We start from the raw sequence: 26,193 nt of genomic DNA on the forward strand, positions 1-26,193 counted from the left end.
GCCACTGCTGAAACACATACACGCCACTGCTGAAACACAAACTCAGCAAAAAAAGAAACTGACCTTTTTCAGGATCCTGTCTTTCAGAGATAATTCGTAAAAATCCAAATAACTTCACAGATCTTCATTGTAAAGTATTTAAACACTGTTTCCCATGCTTGTTCAATGAACCATAAACAATTAATGAACATGCACCTGTGGAACAGTCTTTAAGACACTAACAGCTTACAGAGGGTAGGCAATTAAGGTCACAGTTATGAAAACTTAGGACATGTCATGGTGTTGGCCTGTGGGGAAGGTTTATGACCCCCCCATAAATACCTTTCTCCCCTCTCTCTCTCTTGACTCTACTGAAGGACTCTTGAATAGCCTTTGTTAAACATAGAGAGTCTGGGAACATCAAACGGTGGGGGGAAAGGAACCATATTTCAGTAATCCAACCAGTGGAATATATGCGTTGGTACTTAATGAATATGATGTCAGTTTGGTTGTCATCTGAGACATTATGACTGATAACATAAACTGTATCTGGGAAAGTCTACACATTCTAGTTATCAGATTCACATGGAATTGTTGTGCAATTTAAATGTTTAAATATAAAACTATTTATGAAAAGATGAAATGTAATTTTAGCTTCCAAATGAGAGAATTGGGTTTTCAAAAGGTTAGAGCCCTGCTCAATCAGTGGCCCGCCCCTGTGACGAGACATGGGTTATAAACTATGAAACACACCCTTATCTCCCTCCACTATATAAGCCCTTGACGAAAATGTAACCTCCGGTTCCGAGGACGATAGGACGACGGTCCATACGTTAAAACGGACTAACATGTCAACTACAGAACTAAGCCAACCTCAGCGTGAGCTTTGGTTGTGAATGGTATGAACTTTGAGCTCTTATTCACTAAAGAAGTGAGACATCCTAGCCGTTGAGTTAGCAACAGCAGCTGTAAACGTGGGTTAGGAAAGGACGGACGACGAATCCAGTCTAACAAACAACGAAGATACTACAACGTATCCAATTTACCACCAGAGACATTCTTCCGAGGACAGCAAGATCTCTGTTGAGCAACACGACCAGCATCTATGACCAACCTACCAAAGCGCAGCTCAGAGTAATATTTATTGCATTTCCCTTTTCCAAATGGGCGGTAATTTTAGAATGCATAAGATACTGTATTTACGATAGCAGAGCTTCTCCCTTTGTTCCTCAGTCTTCCCGCTCTTTCACTCAAACCCAACCCCCTTTCCTTTGTGTAACCAGACATCATGTCGTCTCCGTCCACCAGGGACGTTTTCTGTATGACGTAATTTGCATTCTGTGTATATGTAATTCTGTGTGATTGGTTAGGTATTTAGTAAATAAATAATTTAACCCAATTTTGTATTGCTGATTCAACTTGTTAGCCAGGGTTCGTGAAGATAACCAAGAATTTACAACTTTCAGATGAGACTGAAATAAGGTGACGATTAATATTGACTGCTATTGATGTAAAATATTACTAGGTCTTTCAGAGTTTATTCGGAAGATAACAGCTCTATAAACACTCTTTCGTTGTGCCCCGACTTTCTAGTTAATTACATTTACATGATTAGCTCAATCAGGTAATATTAATTACAGAGAAAGGATTTTATAGAATAACATGTCACATCACTTAATCCGGCATAGCCAAAGACACGACAGACACTAAAGAGGCCTTTCTATTGACTCTGAAAAACACCAAAAGAAATATGCCCAGGGTTCCTGCTCATCTGCGTGAACGTGCCTTAGGCATGCTGCAAGAAGGCATGAGGACTGCAGATGTGGCCAGGGCAATAAAATTGCAATGTCCGTACTGTGAGACGCCTAAGACAGCGCTACAGGGAGACAGGACGGACAGCTGATCATCCTGGCAGTCGCACACCACCTGCACAGGATAGGTACATCCAAAAAATCACACCTGCGGTACAGGTACAGGATGGCAACAACTGCCCAAGATACACCAGGAATGCACAATCCCTCCATCAGTGCTCAGACTGTCTGCAATAGGCTGAGAGAGGCTGGACTGAGGGCTTGTAGGCCTGTTGTAAGGCAGATCCTCACCAGACATCACCAGCAACAACGTCACCTATGGGCACAAACCCACCATCGCTGGACCAGACAGGACTGGCAAAAAGTGCTCTTCACTGACGAGTTTGCGGTTTTGTCTCACCAATGTACCTAATCATAAACATCAATGCCTTTCTTTAAAATCAATACACAAGTATATATTTTTAAACCTGCATATTTAGTTAATATTGCCTGCTAACATGAATTTCTTATAACTAGGGAAATTGTGTCACTTCTCGTGCGTTCCGTGCAAGCAGTCAGGGTATATGCAGAAGTTTGGGCCGCCTGGCTCATTGCGAACTGTGTGAAGTCCATTTATTCCTAACAAAGGCCGTAATTAATTATGGCATAACATTGAAGGTTGTACAATGTAACAGCAATATTTAGACTTAGGGATGCCATCCAGTAGATAAAATACGGAACGGTTCCATATTTCACTGAAAGAATAAACGTTTTGTTTTCGAAATGATAGTTTCCCGATTCGACCATTTTAATGACTAAAGGCTCGTATTTCTGTGTTACTATGTTATAATTAAGTCTATGATTTGATAGAGCAGTCTGACTGAGCGATGGTAGGCACCAGCAGGCTCGTCAGCATTCATTCAAACAGCACTTTCGTGCGTTTGCCAGCAGCTCTTCGCAATGCTTCAAGCATTGTGCTGTTTATGACTTCAAGCCTATCAACTCCCGAGATTAGGCTGGTGTAACCGATGTGAAATGGCTAGCTAGTTAGCGGGGTGTGCGCTAATAGCGTTTCAAACGTCACTCGCTCTGAGACTTGGAGTAGTTGTTCCCCTTGCTCTGCATGGGTAACGCTGCTTCGAGGGTGGCTGTTGTCGATGTGTTCCTGGTTCGAGCCCAGGTAGGAGCGAGGAGAGGAACGGAAGCTATACTGTTACACTGGCAATACTAAAGTGCCTATAAGAACATCCAATAGTCAAAGGTATATGAAATACAAATCGTATAGACAGAAATAGTCCTATAATTCCCATAATAACTACAATCTAAAACTTCTTACCTGGGAATATTGAAGACTCATGTTAAAAGGAACCAACAGTTTTCATATGTTCTCATGTTCTGAGCAAGGAACTTTAAATGTTAGCTTTTTTACATGGCACATATTGCACTTTTACTTTCTTCTCCAACACTTTGTTTTTGCATTATTTAAACCAAATTGAACATGTTTCATTATTATTGATGTATTATATGTATTATATTAAGTTAAAATAAGTGTTCAGTATTGTTGTAATTATCATTATTACAAATAAATCAATGTAAAAAAAAAATTTTCCTCCAATAATCGGTACCGGCGTTGAAAAATCATAATCGGTCGACCTCTAGCCGCGACGCTCCCCATCGAACCTGACATAGCTTGAGAAGATCTGCAGAGAAGAATTGGACAAACTCCCCAAATACAGGTGTGCCAAACATGTAGCGTCATACCCAAGAACACTCGAGGCTGTAATCGCTGCCTAAGGTGCTTCAACAAAGTAATGAGTAAAGGGTCTGAATACGTATGTAAATGTATATATTTCCGTTTTTTTACTTTATTATAAAAAACAGTTTTTGCTTTGTCATTATGGGGTATTGTGTGTAGATTGATGAGGAAAAAACGATTTTATCCATTTTAGAAAAAGGCTGTAATGTAACAAAATGTGGAAAAAGTCAAGGGGTCTTAATACTTTCCGAATGCACTGTACATTTACATGCCACCAGGGGACAGCATCGCTGCTATTTATAAATATCAAGACCAGTAAGTAAATGTACATGTCTCTGTCACATGTAGTGTAAAATATAAGTACAGTACTGTCAGTCAATAGCAAGTAAATCACACATTGCCTCACCAGTCCTTCACTGGAGTGCAATAGAAAATCCATGTTAGATGCAGCCTCGATGTTCCCGGCCAGTGCTTTGACAAAGACTCCCTTTGGTGCATCCATGCTGAGAGAGCGGGTTGGAGACTCCAGCCTGGAACACACAGGAGAACATCAGTTTGATCAATTCCACATATGACTGTGATAAAACCATCAATAAACTGCTTGGAATTAAGAGTTCATATTTCATATTGGCCTATTCCAAGATGTCAATGGTTATGGGATCCAGCATCTACCTCAAGTCTTTGAAGGGCTCAGCTTTGAGCAGGGGCGTCTCTACAGAGTGTTCAAACAGGGCACCTTCTAGACCTAAATAAAAATAAACACACAAGGTGCTCCTTATTAAGTTGATAGTCAATTACAATGAAACATCATTGGTGTTACCATAAAGATACAGGTTACATATAGTATTCTATTTCATTTTGCTATGTACTGTGAGTGGGTCTACAGGTCCTGGCAGTCAATTGTTTCCCTAGGTGCTTGTCAACTGGTGTTAGTGAGAGGATGACATTTGCACTGCCTCAGAGTCACCTCCAATCACCAGACCTGAAGGAGATAGAGAATGTTTGCAGTGCTTTAATCACTGTGGTTGACAGCTTCCTTGGCTAGCTAATTACATCTTTATTACCACCAGCCTTTGCCAATTCGTATGTTACCATAGCATGCAAAGTTGCTCACCTGACATCACACTATAGAGTCTCACTAGGTCTGACAGTGATATTGTAACAGTATACACATCTTTAGCTTTGTTCTGTTTGTGCATGGTTTTCTGGCCAAGGTTGTGTTAACTTTTGCTCAGTGTCTAGCTAAAGTGAAATGACCGTCACCGTCCAGCGGTACGTCAGGCTCCAGATGTCCGAGACATAATGAAGCTATCAAAGGAAACTCTCTTCAGCTAATTACCCCACACAGCACGAGGGCACTGACCTCCCATCAATACTAAAACTAGACACAACAAAGAGATTAGGCAAAATAGACAACTTGAGCATACAGTCTATAATCAATTGGGTGGACTCTGATATGTTTGACTTCCGTTCTTAGTTACTGTAGCTTCAATTTACGTTATATTATGAATATACTTTAATTATAAGCCAACAAATTAAAAAGCAAACCTTTCCTGTCATTTTTAGATGAATGAGTTTGACTTTCAATACCTTTTCAAGGACAACTTCGCAGAAAAAGTAAAACTGCTCCTGTCCAGTAACTACCATGTCAAATGAAAATGTATTACTTTGATATGTAAGAAAACACTCAATGATTCAGTACATTGCTCTCATAAATTACAATAAAATGAATGAAAATCCTGTTTGTAGTTCATATCTGTAATGCTGTATACACATGTATGGGCTAAGTGGTGTGACACTGACACTGCAGACATGATTGTACCTGTGACACGAAGCTTGTCTGTCCCAACAACCACCTCTTTGTCATCTGCAGAAAACAGCGTCTTGGTGTTGGAGCTGATGACAAAGTTCTGTGCATTTCCCTGGGCCACATCTGGACCTAAAATGACACCAGGGAGAATTATTAGAGACCAGAAGCAGTCAAAGCTGTGGGACTGGGAGACATAGGCTTAGCATAATTGAGATATCATATGCTGTATCACTAAAACATGTACATTTTGCACGCAACTTTAAAATTTGGATGAATTTGTTCACTTTGTAACCACTCTCATAAGAAATAAAGCCAGGGTGCCGGTAGGCCTACTGTCCAACTGTCTCTGGGCAGAAATAGGCCAGTGAGACATTTAATACACTTCAATACCATTTTCTATAGAAGAACAGAACAAGATGTTCTTTCCAAACGACTTACAGTATGTCTGAGGGGGAATAGACCAAATAACTGGTCTTTAAAACCCTTAAACTTCCTTCACAGAGGGTCACATAGATAGGTCAATGCCTTTTATGGCATAATGACCAAGAATACATAACAACCTCGTGAAACACTGTAATTTGTTTAGTCGTTTGTTACCCCTCTAATTATGGCACACTCCTCTACGAACCCCACTGGCCAGCCATTAAAGGTGCGCAAATAATAGTCTCTGTAGGCCTGAGGCACTTGGTGTAACAGATAGGCCATTCTGGTACTGATGATAGAAAGCTGGGCATGGGGTTTTAATGGCAATCTGATGGAATATGAAAGGGGAGCTGCGTTTTGTCATTGCTAATGTTGTATTACATACAGTACAGCTGCAGGACAAGTCCATGAATGACATTGCTGAAGTGTCCATATATCAGTTGAATAGTGCAATTTATAAACATTGCTAGCATGCTGTATGTGTGTGTGTGTGTGTGTGTGTTTTTTCTGTCCACTTACCTACAGAGAGACTTCCTGTGACATCATTATTTTCATTGCGGGCATTGAGGGTGACGTTTTCAGACGAGTTCACCAAGAGAGAGGAGTCCTGGAAAAAATAACTCTTTGGTCATCAATGAGCATCCTGTGCACGTCAGATATCACTGGACAGGACTTTAATTGAACATGGGGCACAACACAAAATGATGCATTGCCAATGAATGCTACAAAATGCATCGTTATGCTCCTAGGTTCAAGTATCTGTTCCTCATTCATACCTTTCAGAAAAAACTATTTAGTTACAATAGGCTAAAGAGATGTAGCCTATTTGGGCAAGTCGTGAAAAGCATGTAAATGGTTTTCTCATTTCTTGTGTATAATGAACACTGAATCGAATTCAAAACTGTCGACTTCAGTGATGAAATTGTCAGTCCATAAATGGTGAATACATTGCTTTTTTAATTTAGCTCAAAGACAGAGTGGGGGAAAACACAGCACAATGAGGAAAAACCATAAACATGTAGACAACTACTGCAAAGTGTTACCATCTGCTGCTCGATTGCACACCATTGACTGTTTTCCACCACAAATATCCAGGAGGTAAATAAGGAACTTGCTGCACTGTACATCCACAGGGACTGCCAAAGCTTATTGAGTAAGACACATTTCCCAACTATGCAAGAGAATGATGTCAAAATACAGATCATCTGACTATACCTCAGGAAAGTTGTTTTGGTGTAATTGCCCAGCGTTTTTAACAGGAAGGGCTCCTAGATTCAACAAACAAACAATCAACTTTGATTTCTATGGTTTCCTGACAATGAGTCAGAGCTTGGGAAACCAGACCACTTTAATCAACACAACCCTATTGGACTGGGTATGAGTGTTTGAGGAGAAGGAGGAGCAGGAGGAGGAAGGAAGAGGAGAAGGAGGAGTGTAGGAGCCTGTTCGCTTACCTCTCTGGAGTGGATCTCTTGGGCGTAGAGAGGAAAGAGGAACTCTGACTCGCCGTCCTCAAGCCTCACTCCGTCCGATGTTACTTTTAGGTGTCCCATCCCTTCCTGCAATGACAAGCAGAAAGAATGAACTCAGCAAGGCATCAGAGAAAAGGCAGTGCACAGGGTATACTACAAGAAATTCACTCCGTAACCATGACTATACTGTGTCCCCAAGGATTTTTGTAACACCATGTGTTGTTTCTAACTCTGGATGGTGAGTGAATCTATTTTAGGTGATGGTCTCTGCTGGATATAGTGTTGGGAGTTAAACACACGGCAGTGAATATATGATTCATAGCACCCCAGGCAATAGTGACTTTGATAATGATCCAGTGTGAAAGAAAAGCAGAATCTCTGATTTCAATTCCACCTAATAACTACTTCTCTCAGGCTATATTCCAAAAGGACGGAGGAATCATGAAAAGTGTATAAAACTAAGCTTACTGTGCTAGAGGGCAAATGTTGGTTTTTATTCATCCCACCAGGCAGCCATTGGATGGCAAGGATAAGAGACATGCGGCTATACCCTCCAAGACTGAGGGTAACTCAAACTAAAGCAGCAGAGATCTATGTGTTTGCTCTGCCAATGCAGTCACTACATTCCCAGGATGTTGTGTTGTGATGTTTCAGCTACTCCTAAGCCCTGGGTCTGCAGTGTGACCTGATTTCCTGGTCTCTTCCTTTATGTAAATGATTTCACACCTAAATAGTATGTATTTATTGTAAGACACATATTGATGTAATCAGTTAATGGTTCCACCTGTCAAGGATTTTAGAGGGCGGAATAATGATGATTTAAATGGTTTCTCATGTCCAGATCTGTCTACACTTGTAAGATATCCAGACACAATGCATTTTCTGACTACTTCCGGAGGGTGGCAGGATGATCTGATCACAATGTGTCTTTTGATTGTCTACACCTGTCTAAAAATGTGGGCACAATAAGAATGTGGACAAAATCAGGACAAAGGACATAAGTTAGAAGCAGGTATAAATGGGGCTTCTATCACTTTTAAACATTACTTAAATTGTAAATCAATGCAAAATGAATCAAAACAGTTTTGGCCTAATGCATTATCACATCATATTGGCTATATGCTTGGCCTGCCAAAATTGTTCATCTCAGACCATATTATATTTCAAAACTCGAGCTTTGATAACAAAATCGATTAGTTGTGAGGAACAGCTGAGCATAAATTGAAATAAGTTGCTTTTAGTCCCTGCACAAGTTGCTGATGGTACCTGCACTGGATGGTCAGTCTCAGCGGAGGGAAGGAGAGAGCAACAGAGGATTCGCCTCTCACGGACCCTGCTCTCTTCTTTCCTCCAGTGAGTGACCAGAGAGGGTACACCTCCTCCCATTGATGGCGAAACTCGAGTCGCACCGCATTATTTCTGCCTCATGGACAAATTCATGTTGTTCCTATGACCGGAGAATGTGAAATACTCCTCGATATTAATATAGACAGGAGGAGCTGCTAGTAATAAAAAAGCTGGCCTATCGATACACTTGGCTACTAAGAGCCAATTTATGTTTGATCAGAAATGAGGTCGGGTGCCGTATGGATGGTGTGACGCAATTGCAGAGGCTCGAGAGGAATGCGGAGGCCAAATTGAGCTCTTTACCGAATCGTCGTGCGCCTTCGACATTTTTTAACAACGCAGAGGGCTCAGTCAAATATACTTATAACTAAATCAAGATTGAAACGACAGGCTGTTGTCTAACGGAAACAAATGAGTCATAGTGGGCAGAACAAGCAAGGAGGGGGCAGAGCCAAGCACGAGCTAGAGATACTATTGGTGAGTTTTAGCATGCACGCGCATATTTCCTTTAGGGAACGCCTACTCTGTGAAGTGCGCGTGTGCACTCCTTCCAAACAACGCAATTTTTAAAAACGTTGGCAAAGGGGAAAGTCTTCAAAACGTAGTTCACTCTGTTCGTAACAGATTCTAGTTTTGGGAACAGCAAACTGTATTGCGATCAAATGTTTCATCGATGAGCAAATGTGTAGAATGTCGGCCAAAATCCATCTCGTTCCATCTTCTCCCACTACCGGCCCCTGGGCTTCATATGTGAGTGGAAACGCCAAACGGATGCGTTACATTTATACATCTGGTGAAATATATGCCTCATTGTTCTATATGTGGCTCAGAAGCTCCTCATTGATATGATTGGTTGACGGTAGTTGGGGGCGGGAGGTCCTGTTAAACACAAACTCCCTTCCTTGACAACAGCGCAAAACGCATTTTTGGTCTGACTTCTGCAGAGGCCGCATTACCGTAAATGAATGCGTCAGATTGAGTTTGCGGTGCCTTTTAGTCATTGCAGCTGCAGTGCGAGATGGAAGTAAGGAGAAGAATCCCACTTATAGAAACAGTAGCTCTGTGCTGTATTCTTTGACAGTGTCTCCTTGGTAATGGTTTTAAAAGTTATGAAATCTCAAGTAACTGAACTCTATACTACTCTGTAAATTGGTCATCTCTGTATAGCCGTCGCAAGATCCACTTGTTGATGCTTATATATAAAACCCTCTTAGGCCTCGTTCCCCCTATCTGTGATACATACTGTAGCCCTCATCCTCCACATACAACACCCGTTCTGCCAGTCACATTCTGTTAAAGGTCACCAAAGCACACACATCCCTGGGTCGCTCGTCTTTTAAGTTCGATGCAGCTAGCGACTGGAACGAGCTGCAAAAAACAGTCAAACTGGACCGATTTATCTCTTCATTCAAAGACTCAATCATGGACACTCTTACTGGCAGTTGTGGCTGCTTCGCGTGGTATTGTTGTCTCTGCCTTCTTGCCCTTTGTTCTGTTGTCTGTGCCCAATAATATTTGTACCATGTTTGTGCTACTACCATGTTATTGTCATGTGTTGCTACCATGCTGTGTTTCATGTGTTGCTGCCATGCTATGCTGTTCTCTTAGGTCTCTCTTTATGTAGTGTTGTCTCTCTTGTCGTGATGTGTGTTTTGTCCTATTTTATATTTATGTTTTAATCCCAGCCCTGTCCCCGCAGGAGGCCGTCATTGTAAATACGAATTTGTTCTTAACTGACTTGCCTAGTTAAATAAAAAGAATAATATCAAACTTTGCTGTGGGGTCGTGGAACCTATAGGCACGGTGATTCAAACTATCTGATTGGCTATCATTGTCAGTCTGGTAGGCGGAGTTTGTCACTACAGACAAATGAAAAGGTTAAAAATGGGAACACGTTGCGTACCCAGCGCGCAGAGCTTCTAAATCAAATGCACCTTCCGCCAAAAAACGGAAGGTGATCTGACTGTAAGTAAGCATTTCACTACAACATTTTTTACATTTACATTTTAGTCATTTATCAGACGCTCTTATCCAGAGCGACTTACAGCAGTGAATGCATACATTTCATAGATTTTTTTTTCTGTGCTGGCCCCCCGTGGGAATCGAACCCACAACCCTGGTGTTGCAAACACCATGCTCTACCAACTGAGCTACAGGGAAGGCTACACCTGTTGTATTCAGGGCTTGTGACAAATACAATTTGATTTGATTTTAAATCTGTCTGTAGTCTACTGTAAGGGTCAGGTAACCTGTTATTAATGAACTAGAGCCATGTCAGTGACCCAATGTAACCGATGTGAAATGGCTAGTTAGTTAGCGGTGGTGCGCGCAAATAGCGTTTCAATCGGTGACGTCACTCGCTCTGCGACCTTAAGTAGTTGTTCCCCTTGCGCTGCAAGGGCCGCGGCTTTTGTGGCGCGATGGGTAACGATACTTCGTGGGTATCAGTTGTTGATGTGCGCAGAGGGTCCCTGGTTCAAGAGCCCAGGTTGAGGAGAGGGACGGACGCTGTACTGTTACACCAACATACCGTGTTAAACCACATGACCCGGAGGATCCATATGGTAAGGGCAAAGTTCACAGTGAGGATGATAATGAGCAGCAGGACAAACAGGTAGAGGCAGCGCTTCCTCCAACCGTAGATCCCGATCTTATAGATTGAGTCAGGGACCGGGGCAGGGACAATGCTGTCCTGGGTGGTGTTGACATACTGCTCCCTCACCATCTGCTGGGCAAAACACATGGACATGAAAAGAGGCAGTTTAGATCAATGGACATGTCTGACTGACTATACATTACCCTGAAGTGGCAGTTATTTATAATCATCATCATGCATCACCAGTGAACTTGCTTAGATAAATAAAGGTTGACTAAAATAAATCTATTGGAAATTGCCTCATATTATTAGCAACCATGTACAGTACAATGCCTGTTCTTATGACTCTAAACACCTCTGTCACTAATGATCAGCTGGATATCTGGCCAGAACACATGGAAAACTTGAATATATTTCTGACATCTCAAAGATGGCTAACAGCAAGAGAGAGAACTCCTCATTCCATTGGCTTTAGTTTTATGTCCAGACCATATACTGTAGAACTGAACAGAGCGTGATTCTTGGGTTCTATCGGAATGCACACTCATATAAATCAACAGTACCAGAGATGTAAATGGCAAAGGCTTTGCTGCTGCTTCATATTTATGTCATATAAGAGCAAAATGATCTCAATTATTGACCAGTTAGAGCTAACTTTTTTTTCTTCAAGCATTCTACTCTTCTGTAAAGGGTGGATCGATGATATGACACAGGGACATGAAAACCTCAGTAATATTTCAAAAGGATGCGCTGAGAATATAGTCTGAGGGCTGAGCACAAAGCCATAGCTTTTTTGCCCTACAGGAATGGAGCCAGGGCTGGTGTCACATTTAATTGATTAATCAATGTTTATACTTTCATTCAAGTCAATGCCTGAAGAAAATTAATTGAGGTGTAGGCAGTAGCTAAAAAATTGCCTTTCACGAACAATGACAATGAAACAAGCCCTTTCACCAAATAATCTCCACACTGAATCCTAGAATCATGTTTAACACTGAGTGAATAAAGAATATACAGACACCATGATTAAATGTGACTGATAAAGGTGATACAAATGAATTAATCTGTTCAATTAATTTCATCTCTGTCAGCACCAGTGGAGGCTGGTGAAGGGAGGACAGCTCATAGTAATGGCTGGAATGGAATAGATGGAATGGAATGAAACATGTTTCATTCCATCTACTCCATTCCAGCCATTACTATGAGCCATACTCCTCTAACCAGCCTCCACTGGTCGACACCAATACTGCAAAATATTTCACACAACATAGTTTCTGTATCATGCCAGTTTCCCCAAGATCTGCTGTTTACTTCATACTGACATTAACTTGTTGACAAAAACGAAACAAATGGTAAACTGACTGTCTGGTTGATTTGTTTCATGCCAGTGTGGAATGGAGACATAGCAGCTTGGGTGATTTACATATGGACAGATGCTCCGCCTCATTGGAGGAGTAAACATGGTCTCCATCATGTTTAAGGAGCAACTTTTCATTGTGATCTATAATTCTTTCCTGACATGAACAGATGCTTTGCTAGTACAGCACCTCAGTGTAATTTGGCTGGCTCCCAACCAATAATAATAAGGTTAGGCCTACCTGGAGAGGCTGGGGAAGTTAACTGGCAATGTGTGGCACTATTATAGCTCTTTGTTTTTATTATAACTCTTCATTTTTGTTTGTTAAGACAACATTTTTTTACTGAATACATTTACATTTTAGTCATTTAGCAGACGCTCTTATCCAGAGCGACTTACAGTAGTGAATGCATACATTTCATTTTTTTTTTTTGTACTGGCCACCCGTGGGAATCGAACCCACAACCTTGGCGTTGCACACACCATGCTCTACCAACTGAGCCACAGGTATGACCACCATACCACCGTGTTGCTCCCTCAGCGGTATATCTTAGTGACTATATCATAGGTAGATGGATTAATTGTATACATGCTCCCTACTTGGGTCTGTCCCCTAGGAAGAGATGTTTCAGAGAAGATGATAAACGCCTAGTCATTCCGTATACAAACAGCTTGTTTCCTGCTGTTACCATAAAATTGCAAACTTGCAAAGGCAGCAAGCGTGTTGGCATAAGGAGAGAGTATCTCTCACCACCAGGTCCCACCTCTCCTCAGGACCTGTCACACTGTTTCCACAGACCAGCAGTGATAAATAACCCTTATTCACACAAATGATGTAGCAAAAAAACTAACCCAAGGAAATGTGGAGGTAATCTTTGTTGTGTGGTATGCTTCTTTTTTTTTATATTCCAATGCTCATTTGTATTATTAATTGGACTGAGTCATCAGAATAAATCCTAATGACAAATTGGATTGCAACAGTTCCCAAAATTGGTTTCCTCTTGACCCATCTTATAGCGAATACAAATTACAACTAACTGAAAAGAACCATCCACACAGGGCTTATACCCTTTCTTTATAAAACGGTACCATAGAATATAAATTAGAGACGCCCATACAGTGTGTTAGCAGTATGAATTTAAGAAAGTGCATACATGTGTTAAAAGAATTACACTGTAATAATACTCTGTGGAGTGCCAAAATTAATAATAAAGGTTGAATAACTGAAATGTTAATTGAGGTGTTAATGAATCTTCTTTCCCTAATCAATTTAAAGAGAAGTATTAGGAGGAGAGCTACTGCTTAAACAACAGCGTGGGAGCAGCCTGGTGGCAGAACTTCTTAAGGTTTTCAGGCTCCAGTTTCAGCGTGCCAGCCCAGCCACAGACCAGTCCTACCATAGCAACCCAAATAAACATTCCTTAAACAACCTCACCACTGGACTGCAATGGAAAGAATCCTCCTCAGCTAATGTGCTTTAGGAAACAAAATGCTAGTCATGTCACTTTCACAGAACACAAGCCTAGTAGTTGAACACAATTCTTTATGAGGCCTGATCACATGAAAAGGGTTTTGAAACTAATCTAAAAAGCCCAATAAGACTTCACTGTCCTCCTATTATGAAGAGTATTGAGTTCACCTTATAGACTTTTAACATTGCTTTTTATCTTGGGGCCCTTGTCCATTAACCTCAAACCAGTGATGCTACGATTACTGCCATGTTCTGTCACCTCACTCAGATGTGAGCTGTCAGAAAGAAGGCCATCGAAGGCCAAGCGCTTTCACTTCTCTGCTAAGTGTTTTGTCTCTGTCTATGCTGCTGTGTCCATGTATCACATCTGCTGTAATGCTTCCACTTCTAAAAATAGGGCATAGCATTGGGTTCTAAATTTAAAAAGAGCCACAAGACATAACATGAGCAAAACTAATCAACAGAATGATATGATACAGTAACAAGGGAAATTAACTTAAATTGTAACTGAAGTACACTGACAACTTTTTTCTGTCTTCCAATATTCTTGACCATGTATGGTAAAATTATTACCAGGACATGAAACAATAGTTCTGGGACAATAAATCCACTTACATTTAAATTCAAGAGTTTCTTTCTATATAAATCACATCTAAAGTAAAAAAGTGAAAACAAACACGCGAAGGACACCAATGTCACCACCAGACAATCACAAGACAGGTCAAAGTTTAGACTGTGAAGACTTGAGCTTAAACACTAGAGTATTCAAAAGCTGCAGATAGTCACAGAGCACTGACTAGTACAGTAGCAATGACAATGAGAGCATGTTGCCTACCTTTGTGTGCTGAGACAACGAGCTTCCTCTCCGGTAGCAAACAGAGCTCTTCTGAAGCAGCAGTAAAAGGGGTAGCAGCGGTGGATCCCTTGCCTCGGATGTCTGTCAGGCGTTCAACAGCTGCGTGCCATAAATCTAGCCATGGAACTGCCCCAACTAATCACCATGAGACGGCGCTCCCACTTCCTGCATATCAAATGTGCCTCTCTCTCTACCTTGGGCTTCCCTTCTTATTTTGATTACCCTCTCAAATCATGTTTTCTGCGAGCAGCCAACGCTCATTGATACAGCAGGATATCTGTGACTCTGGGAAATACTTTCAAAAGTGTCGAGGTGGGAAATCAGTTATCTGATGTGCCCTTAGCTTCCATGAATACCAGTGTGTCACTTGCAAAGCATGAGCTTGAGTCTAATTTAAGAAGCTTCAGTTATAGCTTTCACTTGGGATTTTGGCAGTGGTCTTCTTGACAGCTTCAGTATGACAGGTAGACCTGGTCGATCTTGTGGAGGGCTGTCAGTAACAGAAGAGACAGGCAGGCTACAACTAACTACAGCATGTATTAAACACTTAGGCTAAAGTATTTTGTTCTACTCTACTATTTACATTATGTTCCACAGGAGATTGGTGGCACCTTAATTGGGGAGGACAGGCTTGTGGTAATGGATGGAGCTAAATAAGTGGAATGGTATCAAATACATGAAACACATGGTTTACGTGTTTGATGACATTCCATTGGCTCCATTCCAACCATTATTATGAGCCGTCCTCCCCTCAGCAGCCACTGTATACATTCGTATTGCTATCTTTTATTTCTTATTGTTGCATTGTCGAGAAGGAACCTGCAAGTAAGCGTTTCTTTGGATGATATATACAATGCGTATCCCATACATATGACTAATACAACTTGTATTAATAGATAGGGGCATTACTGTAGCAGAGGTTGAAATGGAAGCAGTGTGGGGAGTTTATGCATAGAGCTTTGTATCATTTCACTCAACCTTGATTCATACTACTGTCATATATGAAGACATGGCAAATTGCTACCAGCAGAGATGGAACAGTAACAAAATACAAACAGCTTAGTGCATATGCTAATCTGTTTCTAGGTCAAATATTTACTTTAAATGCATTTCTTGGTCATTTGACAAAAAGTCAGTTTTATTTTCCCATCCAGAGAGCAGACGGAGAAAATGTTTACCACTACAACACAAAGTGCCATCTGATCTGATGGTTTATAGTTTGCAAAATGAACAGATATGGAGAATAAAACTCAATTTAGAGTTTAAGACAAATAATTACACGTGAATATTAATGTGACATTTAACCGCTGTAGCAGTTTTCCATATAAATCAATAATGGGAGAAAAATTAAGGAAACAAAAGTTGTTTTGCTCTCATAGGCATGATGCCAGAGGACCTGATGGTGGCAGATGAGGTTGAGCATCTGTCAGTGTCCCGTGGACAGTTTTTTTCCCATCACCGCTCAAGGTAGTGCTGTGCAATGACAAGGAGCAGCATCCATCAGTAAGCTACCCTGCGTCTCACCCACCCCCGGCTCAAGCCCCTAAACTGAAGCAGAGAAGTTCATTTATTTCATGCCATTTGTCAATAAATAACACACCCTTCAGTTGCCTGTAGCTGCTCTTTACATACATCCACTGCTGACTCCCACATGGATGAAAGTAGAAACGCATTGGTCTCTCGTTATCTGGGATCTTTGGGACACCCCCCCCAACATTGAAGTTTAAGTTAAAAGGTTACAGTAGGGTTTATGGTTAAGTTCCAAGGATCCCAAAACCCTACCAGAAATGCATTGGAAACAATCCACCTTATTTGGAATACAGGAACACAATCATGGCATGAACCTGGAGGTCCTACTGAATTTAATGGGTGACAAAATTAACAAATACAGCTCAAGTGAAAGCACAAATGTAGGATTGGGCGAGTTCCATTATAAAGGGAAGTATTGATACTGATTGAACACAACACACTAAGTGAGGTGGAAACATCCTCGGCAGTGTGCCACCAAGGGGACGCCTCAGCCCGCTCGTCTTCTGTCCCAAAGCACCATTTTGATAGTGTAATACCGCCACAACACTTCACACCACTTAGTTTTATGTTACACACCACAGCACTGTCCTCTCCCACCGGGATTACATTTTCAAACTTATTTGACACAAGGGCAAGACTGAAAAACCACCAAGTCAATGGTAGGATTTGTTATTGGCAGGTCTGAGGCCCTGGATTTGATTTGGCAATGATGTTCATAGTGAAGTTGAAGTGTTTTCATGTAGAGGAAACATTGTATGTGATATTGTAACCCCAATTTGTTCAAAGTCAAGGTTTGCACCTTGTGAATATTGCTAGATCAATTGATGTGTACATTAGAATATATCAATTAGAGTTGTCATTCTGAAACTAGATTCACAGATCTCAAGCCAAATGCAATTGAGTGTCAACTCATTCAAGCTAAATGATCTGGAGCTAAAAGGCCCTTCAAAATTACAAGTACACAAACATCAGGGAGAATATCACAAGGAATACAAAAAAATGAAATGCAAATCTCTTTTAAGAATTTTATTCACCTTACATCACAACACAGGAATCACAACCTGAAAAAACAAACAAGATTTTAGATGGTATTTATAGCAGTAGTCCTCCAACCTGCCTGTTAACATGTTTAACGCCAAACACATTAAAATCAGGTAATACCAGCAACAGTGAATTGCAGTGAGGAATATTCAGTTTATTGCAATAAAATGTAGGCTAGTTCCATCAGGACTACTATCATAACATACCAGGTTACGCTTTCTCCTCCTTCTCTGCCTTTGCTGCCTTAGCTGCCTTCTCAGGCTTCTCTGGCTTGTCTGGAACCACAACACCACCCTCCTCCTCGGGACCCTTGGTGTTACGTGTGTAGATCACCTGCGATCTGTGTTTTGACACCAACTTGATCATGCCTAGAGGGGTGGCAGAATGGAACGTGCCATTTATTTTGTACAGATATTGAAATACTATGGTCCCACATCACCAACTCACCCAGAAAAGTCACACCCTCTCACTGCCCTGACACAAGTTAGGACAATATACACAACACTTGATGCTGAAAGAGCAGGCATGAAGTTCCAGTGCCAGTCTTAGTAGTCACTGATCAGAGCAAATGTTCACCAAAACGACAGTACTTTCCCCCCCTGAAGGAAGACTATACTGCCGACAGGGGTTAGAAGTGACATTGAAGGGAACATGTTAATTTTGTAGTTCGAGTTGTAAATCCAAAATATTTAGTGTATCATTTGGAAGGCAAGTGAGAGGAGTGCTAAACATCGGTATATGTAGGTGGGGCTTAACGGCTTTGTAAAAGTATCTGTACCAGTTGGCTCTGCGGCAGACCCACAAGAGTCAGTGCCTTGTTGAGTCAAACTGGGGTTCACTGTAGCAAAGCTCAAAATTGAACCAGATCATTGTCCTCAGACTACTGACACAGAGTGTAGCATGCCAAAAAACAACACTATTGTAGATAAACATGACAGTAGTGTACCAGCTGTCCACGCAAAAGGGTGTACATGTCTATTCTGAGAAACATGTACCATCCGCACTTTGATGTTAGGGCCCTGTCTTACATAGTCAGATTTGGCTACCCAACTACTTCTTAATTTAATCAAATTCACTACACGTAAACACTATGGCTGAGAATCAAGAGTAGGGGTCAGGGGTTACCTTTGCTGAGTAGTTCCTGGAGGGCAGCCCTGGCCAGAGACCCTCTGATCTTTAACCTCTCGGACACAACTGCTGGTGTGATGAGCTTGTAGTTGGGCACTTCCTTGTTCAACTTTTCATATGTGGCCTTGTCGAAGAGGACCAGGTTGTTGAGCTTATCCCTCACCTTTCCCTTGGACCACTTCTGCTCAGGGGAAATGGGAGAGGTTGCTCACTCCTGACAGGTCAACCATTTTATGACACCAAAGGAATAAACCCCCAAGAACAGATCAATGGATATCAGGACATACCTTCTTCTTGGCTTTCCCTCCGGATTTGTTGGCTGGATCCTTGTCCTTTTTAGACTTCCCGGAATCCTTCCCCTTCCCCTTGGCGTCTTTAGGAGGCTGGAATAAACCACATCACAGTACCATTAACGTTACCTAACCGATGCGGAATGAACCACCACACATTCCCCAAAACTAGCAAACTTCTGCTGGTAATTTGTAAGTGCACTATAATTTACAGAAGACGTCAGTTGGTTTGCTAATTCAGATAGTCACTAACGTTAGTCCATCAATTGGAATTGAACCAAATAGGATGTAAGCCTGTGCATATTTTAGTACTGTCTGTAAATGTAGTTAGACCTAAACTAACAAGTGACGGCCTAGTCACAGGCTAACAACTAGCCAGCTAATCAACAACCGACTCCAGTTAAACCAACAGTGGTCTAGACTCCAGCCAACCGTGGTCTGCAGAGAACTAGCGGGCAGTTTGCATAATCTGATCAATTGATACATGTGTGGGAAAGGTCATACTATGAGATATATACACATTGGGGAATGATAAGACAACTGATTGTCTGCAACATAAACCGATGGTTGGCTGATCACGCAGTTCACCATCAGCCGTAGGTCAGCTAACGTAGCCAAGCCAGCTACCGTTAGCTAGAAAGCATGGCCAACTGGAATCGTAAAGTAAGCTATTCCATCCATAATCACGGTCAGAACGCTGCGGACAAAGAATATTATCCACCTACCCATCCCGACTCTGAACTTTTTCGAGTCAAATATTTTGTTCGCCATAGAATTTAATGAAAAATCAAGCTAAAACTCTCACCATGATGTCCCACCGTCAAGATGTCGGGAGTGAAAGGAAGTTCAACCCGTGCACGAGCCCCTAAGAGAACCCGCACATGTGGATGTGGAAGTATGGTTCTGGGAAATGTAGTTTACTTTTGCTATACTGTTTCTATAGATTGGTTTTAGCATGAATAATAAACAAATCTGCAAAATAAATATAGATGTCATATTAAACAAAAATAATAATACGAATGAACACGCATGTAAAGTTACCTCTGTTCAAGATTATTTTAGATTTTGTCTGAAATATTTCCTGTCACGTGACAATTTTGTCAGCTGTGCAGAAAAAAGGGCAAAGATGGTGATATTCAGTGTGTATGTTGTAAATAAGGCTGGAGGATTAATTTACCAGTATGACAATTATGTACCGAGAGCAGAAGCAGAGAAAACATTCAGCTATCCTTTAGATTTGGTGTTAAAGATCCACGATGAGAAAGTTGTTGTATCATTTGGTCAACGCGATGGAATCCGAGGTAGGTTGTCCGCAACTGTCAAGTGATCACATCAGTGCTTACAAAGTTGACATAGTGATAGCTGGTAATACATGTCATGGCTGGAACTCAAATGTTGCATTCTCCATGCTTCTATTTATTGTTAACATTGTGCACGCATACTTCTATTAATCTAGTGGGCCATGCTTTACTGTCCATCAATGGATTGGACGTCAACGGTAAATTCACGGCAGATGGGAAGGAGATCATCGAATACTTGAAAGACTCAACAAACTATCCGTTGTCCATACGGTTCGGAAGGGCTCGCTTGAGCTCCAATGAAAAACTGATGCTGGCTTCAATGTTTCATTCGTAAGTAGGTACACTTGTCAGGTGATTACAACTGTCAGCTCTGACATGAATAAATCCTTTGGTCTATGGTTACATTTGCTTTTCCATGATCTTGCTACATGTTGTGTTGTACTTTTCCTAGGTTGTTTGCTATTGGTTCACAGCTGTCCCCTGAAGTTGGCAGTACAGGAATTGAGATGCTGGAGACGGATATGTTCAAACTGCACTGCTTTCAGACACTCACTGGTAAAGCCATGCATTCAAACACTGCTATCAGTCTCTGTGTGCGATGCTTACATGCAATGCACTTGGTTTGAAAAACGAAATCTGCCTCAGTGTCAACTTATTTTTCAGGGATAAAGTTCATTGTGCTGGCAGACCCCCGACAGTCTGGCATTGATGCACTCCTGAGGAAGATTTACGAGATCTATTCAGACTTCGCCCTCAAGAACCCCTTCTACTCTTTGGAGATGCCTATCAGGTAACTTTCACATGTCAAATATCTGCCCTCTGTCACATGAGTCTCTATCAGTTATCCATTTCATTGATGAGCAATCATGGCAAGATATATTTTGCCCTCTCTTGTTACAGGTGTGAACTCTTTGATCAGAATTTGAAGGGTGCATTGGAGATAGCAGATAAAGCTGGTAACTTTGGACCTGGATCTTGAGTAGGAACAAGGATGAATTGCTCCTGAAATGTTGTTGTTGAACCAATCATTGAATTGTGTTTTATGACTGGGAAGCTACAGTACAAGCATATGGGTCAATATGTCTCCAAGCAGTGCTGCTATTTCAGAACTAATGTTGATTTTTTATTTAAATTTTACCTTTAACTAGCAATTCAGTTAAGAGCAAATTCTTATTTTACAATGACGGGCTACCCCGGCGAAACCCGGACGACTCTGGGCCAATTGTGCTCCGCCCTATGGGACTTCCGATCGCGGCTGGTTGTGATACAGCCCGGGATCGAATCAGGGTCTGTAGTGATACCTCTAGCACTAAGATGCAGTGCCTTAGACCGCTGCCTTAGACTGCTGCGCCACTCAGGAGCCTTGATTAACTTGTATATGATAAGAATATGTTCTACTGGGATACAATGTAAATACAGATTTTAATTTTTTTTTGTACATACTTTAAGAATAAACACCACTATGTAATGTTTTCATATCTCGTCTCTCTTTTCAATGCGATCCTTTAGAAATAAAATCAAGCACAACATAAGGTATTTTATTCAAGTCTTTTATCGACTCAAACAGATTGCACCCATATAAGGAGATGTGTCAAGTGCCATTTTCAGAAATGAACCGTACATTAAAGTACCTTGGTTTCAAATTATAAGATTATGCTCAAATTAAAATCAGACTGACACACATTTTCAATAATTAAATCTTGGATCTATTTTAAGCCATAAGCATTGAAAATAGTTTTAAGTAGCACAACATAGTTGATGTACTTGCACCTGAATACTGTCTGAATACATCTTCAGTGAAAATAAATAATCCCTGGATCAACTCCATGTCTCACCATCTCTTAAAACAAGAATATATAGGACCATGTCTCCTGTCAATTCAAAAACACTTCACAAATAAGAAAATGTACATTCTTATCCTAAGTTTCCCATATTGGCAACAGAGTGTTATGAGGTGTAATAATCAGTCCGCCTTCCTTGGGACGTGACCCATCTTGGTTCTGATGTTCCGCAGCAAGAAGAAGCTGATGGTAGTGACGAGACAGGGGATCTCTGCTACCCAGAAGGCCATTTCCCAGCCGTGGTGCTTGGCGATGGCACTGAATGGCAGTCCAGAGCAGAAGCCACCAATTGATAACAATACAGGGATGTCAATTAGTCTGGTTCTCATAAATAATAGGATATATAGATTTAGTCATTGAACTACATGTCTGGTACTGCTAGTAAAGCCAAGACATTACACACAAATGTGTGAAAAGCATTCATTGGAGGTTGAGATAAACTTACTGTTGGCCATTAACCGAAAGGTTGCAAGTTCGAATCCCCGAGCTGACAAGGTACAAATCTGTCGTTCTGCCCCTGAACAAGGCAGTTAACCCACTGTTCCTAGGCCGTCATTGAAAATAAGAATTTGTTCTTAACTGACTTGACTAGTTAAATAAAGGTAAAATAAAATTAAGACAACAGATAGCATGTGATGTTCCACAACAGTTTGAAGGAGCACTCTCATTGGCTATCACGCCAAACAAGGCTATTGGTCCGTAAGATGAGAAGCCAAAAGTCGCCCCCAAGATATAATCAGTCTGATTATATCTGAATTTATAACATAAAAAAGAAAACCATGAACTAACAAACATAGACTGATAGTGTACTGGCTCTGAAAGGAGATTTGAGGAACATAATGTCTTTACTATACCTTTGGGCTGTGATAGTGACCCGGAATAGATACATGGAACCAAACATCCCAGACATCATGGAGATCAAGAGAAAATGACGGGGGCTTTCATGGATTTTCATGCCTTGCTGTACAAAAATGAATATAGTACCTTACAAACACTGCTTTGATTTTTATAGATCTCTGAATTAATGTATGATGCCACTGTCAATCCACGTGTGCCACAGCCTTGTCAGAGAAGTATCCTGCAGCTAAACTGCCCAACAGGCCTCCAACCTCCAGGGCACTCATGTAGGAACTGCCTGTGAAAAAGAGCTGCATTCAGGCAAACCTAACAAGAAGCAGTTATTATTGAGTTATCAACAGTAAGCTATTGCACACTAGTAAAACAGGCAGGTTAGCGTTTTCCGTCATGAATCTTGTTCTGGAGGCAGCTCTGCAGAGTGGTCACTAACTGGCACAGCCACAGTCATAAAATCTGATTTTACATTTACATTTAAGTCATTTAGCAGACGCTCTTATCCAGAGCAACTTACAAATTGGTGCATTCACCTTATAATATCCAGTGGAACATCCACTTTACAAAAGTGCATCTAAATCTTTTAAGGGGGGGGGTTAGAAGGATTACTTTATCCTATCCCAGGTATTCCTTGAAGAGGTGGGGTTTCAGGTGTCTCCGGAAGGTGGTGATTGACTCCGCTGTCCTGGCATCGTGAGGGAGCTTGTTCCACCATTGGGGTGCCAGAGCAGTGAACAGTTTTGACTGGGCTGAGCGGGAACTGTGCTTCCTCAGAGGTAGGGAGGCGAGCAGGCCAGAGGTGGATGAACGGAGTGCCCTTGTTTGGGTGTAGGGCCTGATCAGAGCCTGAAGGTACGGGGGTGCCGTTCCCCTCACAGCTCCGTAGGCAAGCACCATGGTCTTGTAGCGGATGCGAGCTTCGACTGGAAGCCAGTGGAGAGAGCGGAGGAGCGGGGTGACGTGAGAGAACTTGGGAAGGTTGAACACCAGACGGGCTGCGGCGTTCTGGATGAGTTGTAGGGGTTTAATGGCACAGGCAGGGAGCCCAGCCAACAGCGAGTTGCAATAATCCAGACGGGAGATGACAAGTGCCTGGATTAGGACCTGTGCCGCTTCCTGTGTGAGGCAGGGTCGTACTCTGCGAATGTTGTAGAGCATGAACCTACAGGATCGGGTCACCGCCTTGATGTTAGTGGAGAACGACAGGGTGTTGTCCAGGGTCACGCCAAGGCTCTTAGCACTCTGGGAGGAGGACACAAGGGATTTGTCAACCGTGATGGCGAGATCATGGAACGGGCAGTCCTTCCCCGGGAGGAAGAGCAGCTTCGTCTTGCCGAGGTTCAGCTTGAGGTGGTGATCCGTCATCCACACTGATATGTCTGCCAGACATGCAGAGATGCGATTCGCCACCTGGTTGTCAGAAGGGGGAAAGGAGAAGATTAATTGTGTGTCATCTGCATAGCAATGATATGAGAGACCATGTGAGGATATGACAGAGCCAAGTGACTTGGTGTATAGCGAGAATAGGAGTGGGCCAAGAACAGAGCCCTGGGGGACACCAGTGGTGAGAGCACGTGGTGCGGAGACAGATTCTCGCCACGCCACCTGGTAGGAGCGACCTGTCAGGTAGGACGCAATCCAAGCGTGGGCGGCGCCGGAGATGCCCAGCTCGGAGAGGGTGGAGAGGAGGATCTGATGGTTCACGGTATCAAAGGCAGCAGATAGGTCTAGAAGGATGAGAGCAGAGGAGAGAGAGTTAGCTTTAGTAGTGCGGAGAGCCTCCGTGACACAGAGAAGAGCAGTCTCAGTTGAATGCCCAGTCTTGAAACCTGACTGATAAGGATCAAGAAGGTCATTCTGAGAGAGATAGCAAGAGAGCTGGCCAAGGACGGCACGTTCAAGAGTTTTGGAGAGAAAGGAAAGAAGGGATACTGGTCTGTAGTTGTTGACATCGGAGGGATCGAGTGTAGGTTTTTTCAGAAGGGGTGCAACTCTCGCTCTCTTGAAGACGGAAGGGACGTAGCCAGCGGTCAAGGATGAGTTGATGAGCGAGGTGAGGTAGGGGAGAAGGTCTCCGGAAATGGTCTGGAGAAGAGAGGAGGGGATAGGGTCAAGTGGGCAGGTTGTTGGGCGGCCGGCCGTCACAAGACGCGAGATTTCATCTGGAGAGAGAGGGGAGAAAGAGGTCAAAGCACAGGGTAGGGCAGTGTGAGCAGGACCAGCAGTGTCGTTTGACTTAGCAAACGAGGATCGGATGTCGTCAACCTTCTTTTCAAAATGGTTGACGAAGTCATCCGCAGAGAGGGAGGAGGGGGGAGGGGGAGGAGGATTCAGGAGGGAGGAGAAGGTAGCAAAGAGCTTCCTAGGGTTAGAGGCAGATGCTTGGAGTTTAGAGTGGTAGAAAGTGGCTTTAGCAGCAGAGACAGAAGAGGAAAATGTAGAGAGGAGGGAGTGAAAGGATGCCAGGTCCGCAGGGGAGGCGAGTTTTCCTCCATTTCCGCTCGGCTGCCCGGAGCCCTGTTCTGTGAGCTCGCAGTGAGTCGTCGAGCCACGGAGCAGGAGGGGAGGACCGAGCCGGCCTGGAGGATAGGGGACAGAGGAAATCAAAGGATGCAGAGAGGGAGGAGAGGAGGGTTGAGGAGGCAGAATCAGGAGATAGGTTGGAGAAGGTTTGAGCAGAGGGAAGAGATGATAGGATGGAAGAGGAGAGAGTAGCGGGAGAGAGAGAGCGAAGGTTGGGACGGCGCAATACCATCCGAGTAGGGGCAGAGTGAGAAGTGTTGGATGAGAGCGAGAGGGAAAAGGATACAAGGTAGTGGTCGGAGACTTGGAGGGGAGTTGCAATGAGATTAGTGGAAGAACAGCATCTAGTAAAGATGAGGTCAAGCGTATTGCCTGCCTTGTGAGTAGGGGGGGAAGGTGAGCGGGTGAGGTCAAAAGAGGAGAGGAGTGGAAAGAAGGAGGCAGAGAGGAATGAGTCGAAGGTAGACGTGGGGAGGTTAAAGTCACCCAGAACTGTGAGAGGTGAGCCATCCTCGGGAAAGGAACTTATCAAGGCGTCAAGCTCATTGATGAACTCTCCAAGGGAACCTGGAGGGCGATAAATGATAAGGATGTTAAGCTTGAAAGGGCTGGTAACTGTGACAGCATGGAATTCAAATGAGCAGATAGACAGATGGGTCAGGGGAGAAAGAGAGAATGTCCACTTGGGAGAGATGAGGATTCCAGTGCCACCACCCCGCTGGCTCGATGCTCTAGGGGTATGCGAGAACACGTAGTCAGACGAGGAGAGAGCAGTAGGAGTAGCAGTGTTATCTGTGGTAATCCATGTTTCCGTCAGCGCCAGGAAGTCT

At 42.6% G+C, this 26,193-nt stretch overlaps 3 protein-coding genes across 5 annotated transcripts in view; 1 reads left to right on the forward strand and 2 right to left on the reverse strand.

Moving 5' to 3' along the window:
- LOC106581116 (gamma-sarcoglycan) overlaps nucleotides 1-15,131 on the reverse strand; it is a 46,644-nt gene extending 31,513 nt beyond the window's left edge. For 2 of the 3 annotated variants that reach the window (XM_045703841.1, XM_014162873.2), the window contains exons 1-7: nucleotides 14,837-15,131; nucleotides 11,108-11,302; nucleotides 7,213-7,317; nucleotides 6,278-6,365; nucleotides 5,348-5,464; nucleotides 4,198-4,270; nucleotides 3,932-4,055 (exon numbers count right to left, since the gene is read on the reverse strand). In XM_045703841.1, coding sequence (XP_045559797.1) covers nucleotides 3,932-4,055; nucleotides 4,198-4,270; nucleotides 5,348-5,464; nucleotides 6,278-6,365; nucleotides 7,213-7,317; nucleotides 11,108-11,302 — 702 coding nt within the window. In that variant the 5' untranslated portion in view covers nucleotides 14,837-15,131. Of the gene's footprint in view, nucleotides 1-3,931; nucleotides 4,056-4,197; nucleotides 4,271-5,347; nucleotides 5,465-6,277; nucleotides 6,366-7,212; nucleotides 7,318-11,107; nucleotides 11,306-14,836 lie in introns of all 3 variants that reach the window. The other variant, XM_045703842.1, reaches the window with a different exon arrangement.
- Nucleotides 15,132-17,398: 2,267 nt separating this feature from the next.
- Nucleotides 17,399-19,753, reverse strand: LOC106581113 (40S ribosomal protein S25). Its single transcript, XM_014162866.2, has 5 exons — nucleotides 19,652-19,753; nucleotides 18,844-18,939; nucleotides 18,554-18,737; nucleotides 17,635-17,796; nucleotides 17,399-17,448 (listed from the first exon to the last, which is right to left on the reverse strand). Exons 1-4 carry the CDS (start codon nucleotides 19,652-19,654, stop codon nucleotides 17,639-17,641), a joined length of 441 nt encoding a protein of 146 aa, XP_014018341.1. The 5' UTR covers nucleotides 19,655-19,753; the 3' UTR covers nucleotides 17,399-17,448; nucleotides 17,635-17,638.
- A 166-nt stretch (nucleotides 19,754-19,919) lies between these two features.
- LOC106581112 (trafficking protein particle complex subunit 4) lies at nucleotides 19,920-21,619 on the forward strand. Its single transcript, XM_014162865.2, has 5 exons — nucleotides 19,920-20,147; nucleotides 20,303-20,477; nucleotides 20,599-20,702; nucleotides 20,811-20,937; nucleotides 21,048-21,619. Exons 1-5 carry the CDS (start codon nucleotides 19,973-19,975, stop codon nucleotides 21,124-21,126), a joined length of 660 nt encoding a protein of 219 aa, XP_014018340.1. The 5' UTR covers nucleotides 19,920-19,972; the 3' UTR covers nucleotides 21,127-21,619.
- The last annotated feature ends 4,574 nt before the right edge of the window (nucleotides 21,620-26,193 follow it).

The sequence above is a fragment of the Salmo salar genome, chromosome ssa20, assembly GCF_905237065.1.
Source record: "Salmo salar chromosome ssa20, Ssal_v3.1, whole genome shotgun sequence".
Classification (NCBI taxonomy): Eukaryota; Metazoa; Chordata; class Actinopteri; order Salmoniformes; family Salmonidae; genus Salmo; species Salmo salar.

Excerpts from the sequence above, each read along its gene's own strand:
- LOC106581113 (XM_014162866.2), bottom strand. Across the intron at positions 18,738-18,843 it reads GAGGGAAAGCCAAGAAGAAG|AAGTGGTCCAAGGGAAAGGT; the intron begins GTATGTCCTGAT and ends TCCCCTGAGCAG. Across the intron at positions 17,797-18,553 it reads CCAGGAACTACTCAGCAAAG|GCATGATCAAGTTGGTGTCA; the intron begins GTAACCCCTGAC and ends CCACCCCTCTAG.
- LOC106581112 (XM_014162865.2), top strand. The coding sequence starts at position 19,973 with ATGGTGATATTCAGTGTGTATGTTGTAAATAAGGCTGGAGGATTAATT. Across the intron at positions 20,148-20,302 it reads TCAACGCGATGGAATCCGAG|TGGGCCATGCTTTACTGTCC; the intron begins GTAGGTTGTCCG and ends CTATTAATCTAG. Across the intron at positions 20,938-21,047 it reads TCTTTGGAGATGCCTATCAG|GTGTGAACTCTTTGATCAGA; the intron begins GTAACTTTCACA and ends CTCTTGTTACAG.